The sequence below is a fragment of the Perna viridis genome, chromosome 13 (assembly GCF_037379345.1).
Source record: "Perna viridis isolate PV_CMFRI_1.1 ecotype Kerala chromosome 13, ASM3737934v1, whole genome shotgun sequence".
Taxonomy (NCBI): Eukaryota; Metazoa; Mollusca; class Bivalvia; order Mytilida; family Mytilidae; genus Perna; species Perna viridis.
In genome coordinates, this window is record NC_142457.1 from 13,339,905 (window position 1) to 13,349,594 (window position 9,690).

A 9,690-nucleotide genomic window follows, 5' to 3' on the forward strand; every position below is an offset into this window, starting at 1 on the left:
TTTGAAAATGAATATGTTTTTTGCCGTACAAAGTGTTCAAATTCTGTAAATTTAGATACGCAAATTCCAAACTTATTACTACATGTATTGTTACATGCAATTGACTCGATGGAGCTTTTCCAGAGTCTCGTTGACTTGTCTCAGAACACTTCATCGCATCAGGTACAACCTGCCCTTTCTGATTTTGACAATTAAGTTTCAAACCTATGTTGTACGTAGTTTTACATACATGTACATGTATATATAGTATAACGACATAATCGAGAAATACAAACTTTATATGCAGAAGACGTCTGGATAGGGCCTCACCGAGCAGATTCATTTTTCCGCCCGAGTTCATGAACACATCGATGTTTAAGACAATATAGAGTATCGCATAATTATGGCAATGGCTTAAAAATATTTACATGTACGCAACATATATATGAATTCAATTAAATGTATGACATCCAAATATATTCTCTGATAGAAGTACTAAATGCATGTATCTCTATCTTAGAAAAAAGAATGTGCATACAAGCATTGATTTTTTTAAGAATTTCAAAAAGTTAGTACGGCCATTGAAACACAACAATCATGTATTAAGGCAAACTATTGTAAAATATAACTATGACAAATCTTCTGAACGCGTACATTACATAAATTTTATGCTTCTTAAATTGTCTTGCTGGACTTGTCACATAATAATTACATTACTAAATGAACAGGATATTGTAATTGTTCTGCGTAGAATATCCCGGGAAACTTTCCTAAATGTCGTTTAATTTATTGCAGTTACCGTGAATTGATGCACCGGGAAGACATATTTCAGTACTAAAGATCCGCTTCATAATTCATTGTGTACTTGTCGTAACTACACATAAGTATGAAGATTTTTCTAGGTTTTCTTGTTTTCGTATTAGGTAAGTCGTTGTATTTTTGTGTAAAAAGTGATTGGTGTAAAATCTTGTCAATAGGTTTGGACTGTAAAAAAATAAACGTGACTTCATGTGGTGACACTTTAAAGACTGGTACTTCGTCATTGACTTTATATAACTCGTTTGTGTATACATTGTGTTTATAAAGTTTAGTTAAGTTGGTTACAAGAAACATATAATTCCCACTATAAAACAAACCTACAAAATATGCTCAAGACAGCTCAAGAACTCGGATGGATATCGTAAGAAGTTGTTACAATTTAACTTTTTTCGATCCAAAACCTTTTGACAATATGCGATCTTTGCTATATATTTAGCTTTACTTTCACTTCTATACACTATTATTTGTTTTTGTTTTAATTAAAGTGGAATGCGATAACATCTGCAGATATGACTGGGACTGTCGAAAACTATACCCGTGCCAGTGCCCTGAACATCCAGTCCGGTGTTTGAATAAACATTGTGTTTGTTCTACAAACATACGTATGTACACATGTATATGAGTTAGAATTATCACTTTGTTCTGAGGTGTCTTATTAGGGGGTTTGCGAAGTATTGACAAAGTTCCATATTACACTCAGTCGGGCACGCAACCCTTCTTATATCGTTTAAGCTAAACTTGTATTAGTATTCAATGTTAAGACACGAACATGAGGACAATATACTATAGATCAGAACATAAACATTTACTAGCTTCCTGGAAAAGATTTTTACATTGGGATTATATGATCCTTGGACTAAATGTGTGATTTCCAGATTACTACATGAGTTGCATTAGAATAACAGATTTACTACTAATTATTTAATTGATATTAACACTTTCATTGCAGATTGTACTCAAAATGCCGAGTGCCCTGAATGCCAGATCGGTGAAAATAAGGTGTGCAGAAATGGAATATGTAATTGTCAACCAGCCGTTTGTCGCTGATAATTTGAGATATTGCGAAATGTATAAAAGATGTGAAACATGAATTAATTCAGAGTTTAATTTTGAATAAATATCAGTGATAAGTAATTAAAAGCTGAAAATACCCATTAGTAGATTTGTACGCATTATTAAAAAAGTCCGGATACACAATGATAAATGATATGATGAGTCAAAGCCTCTGACTTTCTACATGCTGTTAAATATGAATGACTAATCCATGTGTGTAAATGAAAATAGTACGTGATTGTAACATCTATAAACTGTCTGCTAAAAAAATAATTTCAAACAAATAAAAAATGTTTTTTAAATCCGTGCCGGCTGTTCTTTTCCTCTTTTTCTCTTTTTCTTTATTTGCATTTTTAGACATTAGTAAGTTATCAACAGTTTTATTGTTATATTTTTTTTCATCAAGCCATTTTGAAGTCACTGCCGTAGCACACGGTACGAATGGTGCGGATCCGACCGTACCACTTTCTATCGATGATACAGTACACCGTGCCAAAAATATCTTATTTTATATTTTTGATGCAAAAATATAGTCCTCCTTAATTTCCTATCTTTGCAAACTCAAAACATATTACATCTAATTATTGATTATACATAGTATGGTCAAGAAAGTTGAATAACATAAAGGGAACAGGTGTTACTATCAGAGGTACTTACCATTTGAAAACTGGCTTTTGTATTACCAGCAACTATTGCCGCTAGTGAGCGTTCATTCAATACACTTTGCAGAATTAAAACATACTTCAGATCAACCATGAAGTAGGACAGATTGAATAAACAGATGGTCCTCATTCCCACAAAACAAGAATCGAGAGTTTAGGTTTTTGGGCTATAGTCAAGGAATTTGCATTTAAATAAAAGACGAAACATCGTTGGACAATTTTAGTGACTCGACTGTGTATCAGGACACACAAACTGTATGAATTTGTTTTTCAAAGTTATTTCAATTTTAATTGACTAAATGAGTAGACGACAATATTAAATACCTTTGCAGGACAAGTGACAATACATTGTACATCAAAACAGTAGCAGTTACAACCGATCAGAATAATGAAAACATTTTAATGATCGAACAAATGAACAGTCCAAAGAGAGAAATAAAGTATTGTTAACTTCAGCGATAAAACATATTTTATTTTTTGAACTTTGAACTTTGCTGTATTTATGGTCGTTTGAACTTTGTATTTCTCTTAAGACTAGAGGACGGGATATTGTATCCCCCAAACGTCTAAAACGACTAGACCGATTATCATGAAATTTGGTATATCCATAGAATGTCATTTATATTTTAGCATGTTACAAGATTGCTCAACATCCCTAATTTGCTACGCGCTTTGTGGAGCGGGAGGTAGACATTCGTTTATCTGGAATTTCAATCTAAATTTTCATTTTTTTTCCAAAAATATCAGGAAACAAATAATGTTTTGACAAAGTGGTTTCATATGTAAGGACATGCCTAGAATTCAGGATTTTGCATCATTTACACTGACCCCCTGTCGTAAAGCCAACTCGCGAAGTCCTAGGAACCCGGCTATTTATTATTACCATGCTGCGACTGTAAAGTACACTTAAAATAACATAACAGCATAGACTTTGTTTTTGTTTTAATTAACGACGACATTTTGAATGCTGTAATAGCTCAAACATTGTATTCGTGTGAATTAGGTCACCCTTTTAACACAATACATGTACCGGTAATTGGTTCACTAACTAGCAGGACCAGAAACTTGTATATGCAAATATACCCATGTCAAAAACTGCATCGATCAGAAACATGCATGTCAAAAACTCCACCGATCAGAAACATGCATGTCAAAACTCCACCGATCTAAAACGTGCATGTCAAAACTCCACCGATCTGAAACATGCATGTCAAAACTCCACCGATCTAAAACATGCATGTCAAAACTCCACCGATCTGAAACATGCATGTCAAAACTCCACCGATTAGAAACATCCATGTCAAAACTCCACCGATTAGAAATACCCATGTCACCGATTAGGCAATATAATACACAGGCAAATATATTTCACATGAAATTAATGTTAATCAAGCTTCACGTGAAATTCATGTGAAATTCACATGAAATTAAGATGATTTTCATACGACATTCACTAAATACAAATTTCATGTGAACATTTCGTGTGAATTTTACGTGAAGGCTCCATTCACCCAAATTTCACGTGAACTCTGTTAATTAGTTTATTTGCTCAATTCAGGTGAAAATCATGTGAAATTCATGTGAAAATCATGTGAAATAAAAGATTATTATTTGATCTTTGCATCATTGGATTTGCTCAGAAATGTTACAATAAAATTTTAGAAAAATAAGATTTTTGAGAGGGTTATCTGCTTTGAAATTTTCCTTTTCAGTGCATTTAGTAAATACTGGTGCAACGACGAAACGAAATCTTAGAAAAGAACATTGTGTACCAATTTGATTGTAAAATGCTGCACATTCGATATTTATGTAGCAGACAATATTCGTGAATATTTTACGACGGTAGACTAGTATTGAACTAATAAAAAACTCAGATTTTAAGATTGTCGACTATTTTGTTTTTATACTACGAACAAAATATGTAAACGTGACTTGGTTTATCGGAAGGACATATCCTAATATAAAACATCTTTTCATAATGCATAGTTTAACAGATAACGTTCTGTTGTGACGTATACCAGAACGAAAATGTTATTAGTTTTTCTTGCATTCGTCATGGGTAAGTATACAACTGTTGGTAGTTTTTTAACATGTTGGTAACATCATACTCTATAATTTGCTAAGGAGTAATCAAGAGAACCAAGGTTATAGCGGTAATCAAAAGAATGTAATGCGGGGACAAAGGCCAAACATGAAAAACAGACATACACAAAAAAGAACATAAAGTAACTAAAATCATACAAAGTAACAAAGGCAAATGAGCAACTCGGACTCCACTAAAAACTGGGAGCATGGATCAGGTGCACCGGTAGGCGTCCTCTGCTTTTCTAGTAACACCCGCCGAGTTGCTCATAAAAAGTCAAGTCCGGGGTAGACAAACGAAGAAAGGAAAACTATAACTTAAGACATTTAGATAAAAAAAGAATCCTGTTTTATCTTTCTACTCTTTGCTTCCAGTTGACGATTCTTGATAGTCAGTTGTTTTTCATTTGATGTTCATTTTTAATGAGAAAAAAAAAGAAATATTTTATCGGGGATAATATTTACTATATCATTTATCAAAATGTGTAGTGTTACAAATTTCAAAATACCTATAACAATGAGGGTTCATATCTCGTGTTGTAAATGGTAGAATCTCCTTGTGATTAGTTTCCAATTTCGATAGTATTAGCTTTTTTGAGTACGTCTCATTTACAACTATTTTTTTGGATTGAGATCTTCCTATGCATTTGATTCTGATGCTGCTGACGAGAGATAACTTCTTGAAACATGTGTACAGCATTTCGGAATTTTCAATTTTTACATGATAAGCTTTTGATTGTGTTCTATAACTAGGTACCCGTCGTCGTCTGTCAACATTAAAAAAAAATTAAAACTACTTGACGGTTTGTAATAAACTATCATTGATAAACGATTCTAAAAATAGTTCATACAATAGTCTACAGTGGGTGGAATTTATATGAACTCTTTTTTCAATAGATTTATCGCTTTTAAAATGTAAAAAAAAAATAGCAAATACCTTGATATAATTAAATATAGTGAGAACCTTGGATTGATGAAATGATACTTATGACCATTCGCACAAAATACATTCAACTAAATGGTCGTCATAAAAGAATGTATTTGTTGATGTTATTTTAATTGGACGATACAAAATAGCTACATGTGTTTCTTGCAGTTCTGGATATTAAAAGAATCGCCGCAGATATGAAATATGTTTGGAAAGCTTAAATTTGTTTGTTTGTTTGTTTGTTTTTTGTTCATGGCCTCAAACAAAATTATAAATGAAAGTCATGAGTTAAGGTTTACGATTTGGGCCTTGTAGGGCCTCTTGTTTAAAGTCTTGTATGTAATTTTTATTAATAATAATATATGTTGATTTTCAAAGCTACAACAAGTTATGCTGATTATTGTAACACTGACCAAGATTGCTATGACCTCTATCCTAATCAGTGCCCGGGACATCCACTAAAGTGTGTTAATCATCATTGTGTATGTCCAATTTTACACAGTAAGTATTGAATTTGGATAATTATATATATAACATGCAAAATAGCTACATGCATTCATTGCAGGTCTGAATATTTAAAGAATCGCAACAGATATGAAATATGTTTTGAAAGCTTGAATTTGTTTTTTGTTCATAGCACCAAACAAAATCATAAGAGAAAGTCATGAGTATAGGTTAGCGATTCGGCCCTTTTAAGGCCTCTTGTTTATAGTCGTGTATTTAACTGTAACTAATAAAAGCGTATTTTGATGTTCAAAGGAACAACAGTGTCTGCTGATTATTGTAACACTGACCAAGATTGCTATGACCTCTATCCTAATCAGTGCCCGGGACATCCACTAAAGTGTGTTAATCATCACTGTGTATGCCCAATTCTACACAGTAAGTATGTAATTTGGATATATGTAACATGTACTGAAAGTACTGAAAGGCTTGCACAGGAAAGCAGAATAGTAAATGGAGAAATATGATGTATAAAAACCTTTTTAGTGATAGAGTAACGATCAAAGGGAAGTCAAGAGTACTAGGATACGTATGGTAATCGATCGAAAGTAGTATAATTCTGTCAAAGAGAAAGAAAATGCACACACACACAACAAATAACATGAAAGAAACAAATTAACACGCACATAAAAATATAATAAAAAAAGAGTAACAAGGACTCCACGAAGAATACACTTAATGTCCTTTTTACACAGTAAACCATTATATTTTCGTCGCAATTTTTTCATGGTCTTTGTGGTAAGACTGGAAAAGTTAAAATAAGACTGTCTAAAATATCTTCTTCACAAACAATACAATGATAATGCTTTGCAAGGTTAAATCAATTCCACAAAAGTATATTAGTAGCACGAACCGTGAAAAAAATTGATCGACTGTAACTTAGTGTAAATAGATTGTACTTAATGTACGTACGACTTTTTCAGAATCTACACACAGTCCTGATTGTTTAAGTGGAACCAGAAAACATTGCGTAGGTGGTCGATGTCGATGCATTCGCATATTCCGTCGCCGTCGATTATAAATTACAAAAAGAGTGATAATGCAACAATATTTTTTTTAATTAATTTTTAAAGGAAATATTTGATTTCGTAAACATGTAAGAAGCTCAAGTTATGACATAGCTGTCCCAGATTAGGGGGAGAGTTGAGCGCTCCTCTATCACATACTTCATTTGCCTGTCCAAGGCCAGAAACCTGTAGTCCAGTGATTGTCGTTGTATTTTTTATGCTCATTATTATTCGCATTATTTTTTTTCTACAGATTTGGTCGATTTTCGTCTTTAATGAATAGTTTCACTCATTCATTTTTGTGCTTTTTACATCTTTTTTTGCGAAATTGGTTTTGCCCACGTTTGAAGACTGTGTGGTGACTTTTGAAAGTGTAAATGATCGTTGCTTGGCTTTTGGTTGACGGTTGTCTCAGTGGCAACCATACCACAACTCCCATTATTTTATAGATTGACAAACTGAGATTCAAAGCTTTTGCTTCAGATATGTATAAAAAATATCGAATTTTAACATTTACTAGTACATGTATAAAACCCATACAATATTAGAATATCTTGGTTAAACAAATCATTTCTGATAAAACGTTAGGTTTTTATGTCATTAAGTCCGTGTTATCGTCATAAACCGTAATCGTAATATGATTTCATACAATGACGCTCTAACTTCAAAACATTTGGCATCAATTATTAAGTTGCACTCCAGCTAAGAATCGTGCAAAGTGTGCTTCATGGCTGAAAAGCGTACATATTTTTTTTGGGGATATTTTGTTGAAATTGCCATAATTAACATAAATTAACATTCGGTTTCTCATATAACCCGTATTCTTGATGGATAAAAATATATAGAATGCACTGTAGATTTCAAAATTAAGGGAGATAACTCTGTAAATTACCCTTAAATACAACAGCATCTAATAAATTTTCAATGTTGATTATCTCTTAAGAGCAGACAGATTGTAATGATTAATTACTTAATTCATGATATAGACCCATAAACAACAAAAATAAAAAAAAATATGTAGCCTTTTTTGAGGTGTATCACATTTTTCAGATTTTGCATGATTCTTACAAAGACAGCTACTTAAGATAAAACATAGATCGTACATAACTGCAAAATATAATATTGTACAATATAAGTTTTTTTTATTCAATAAATGTTCAAGACAAAGAAAGTTTAATAGCATAATTAATCGACTTGGTTAATATCGATATGAGTTAAATGTTAAAGACAATCAAATATTGAACAATCAGTTCAGTTCCAATTTGTGTAACCCTGTCTCTTTTTTAATGATTTATTAATGTCGTTTTTACCACATATAATGAATTTGAATGAAAAAAATATTTTTGCAGACTGCAATTTCACCCATCCCCATAAAAAAACAATACCACTTTTATAGAACCCACATAGCAAAATATGCTTTTTCAAAACAATTATTACATCTGGGTTATTACTATATTATGTATAGTTTCCTTCCCATATAGCATATATAGTAATTATGCTACCAAAATATGATGAATTTGAAACTACACAAAGATACATTTAATTTCCCCTGAAATCTTTTATTGAATTTTAGACACGATGTTATTTTTCTAATGATTTATTTTTTAAATTTATTTCTTTTTGAGTATAGTCAGGGTTTTACAAAGACTCATACATCACCTCCTAACTAAGGTGTAACAGAGTCTTTACAAGAGATCAAATTTAATACAGAAATAGACTATACAATATATTATAAATACTCACCATCACTTTCACACACTATCACTTTCATCTTTCATTCAGTTCAAGAACTTTGTGAATGATCCACTGCACTGTACACATTTAAATTCAAATCAATGAATAAACTATTACAATATGTTCATTTGGCTTGTTCATATATAAATATAACGGGAAAAGATAAAGGTTAAAAAAATAATAAATAACGTTATAACAGGGAAAATGATATTAATAGGGGCCCACAATTGTTTGACTTTATCTTCCTTGAAATTTGTCTGGCCTATATATAATTTAATATCATATAAGCTTCTAATTATATGTTTTAACCCTAGTAAGTTTGGCAGTCTCTCCTCAAGTTTGCATTCAAATATGTAGTTCTTTGTGACAGTCAATAGAAGATTCAATAAAAGTCCTTCTTGGGCATCACCCAAAATGAAAACATTTTTTTTTTTCAAAACCAAGCCTGTAAAAAATCTTTGCACACAGTAGTGATAAACATTTTGCAAAAAAGTAAAGGTGATTGGACAATCAAAAAATAAGTGTTCAACTGTTTCCTTTTCATTGTTACAAAAAGAACATACATCACCTTTTTTTTAATATGAATTTTGTACAAAAATACATTAGTAGGAATAACTCTGTTAAAAAAAAATTGGAAATTATTCAGATAAACATTACTACAACACTTCTTATTGAGTACAAATAGTTTGTTCCATTCTGGGATTTCAACATTGAGTTAATTTTCCCACTTATAAAACTTTTCATTTGGGAGATAAATTTGCTGTTTAATAAGTTGTGCAAAACAAATTTTACCTTCATGCAATGAACAACTTTATCTATAAGTTTTCTAGATCGATATTTTTAACATCTTTAGTACATTTGTAAACACTAGAAAGTATAGAGATAATCAAAGGAAAATATTTAACAAAGTTCCGGCTATTTG

At 31.7% G+C, this 9,690-nt stretch overlaps 1 protein-coding gene and 1 long non-coding RNA gene across 2 annotated transcripts; both read left to right on the top strand.

The window, feature by feature from the left end:
* Positions 1–732: 732 nt before the first annotated feature.
* Positions 733–1,955, top strand: LOC148599653 (uncharacterized). Its single transcript, XR_015917946.1, has 3 exons — positions 733–902; positions 1,284–1,400; positions 1,748–1,955. It is a non-coding gene; the product is annotated as an uncharacterized LOC148599653 (long non-coding RNA).
* Positions 1,956–4,495: 2,540 nt separating this feature from the next.
* On the top strand, positions 4,496–8,893 carry LOC148599654 (uncharacterized). Its single transcript, XM_088558510.1, has 4 exons — positions 4,496–4,572; positions 5,902–6,024; positions 6,283–6,405; positions 6,951–8,893. The coding sequence occupies exons 1-4, from the start codon at positions 4,542–4,544 to the stop codon at positions 7,046–7,048; spliced, it is 375 nt and encodes a 124-aa protein (XP_088414636.1). The 5' UTR covers positions 4,496–4,541; the 3' UTR covers positions 7,049–8,893.
* The last annotated feature ends 797 nt before the right edge of the window (positions 8,894–9,690 follow it).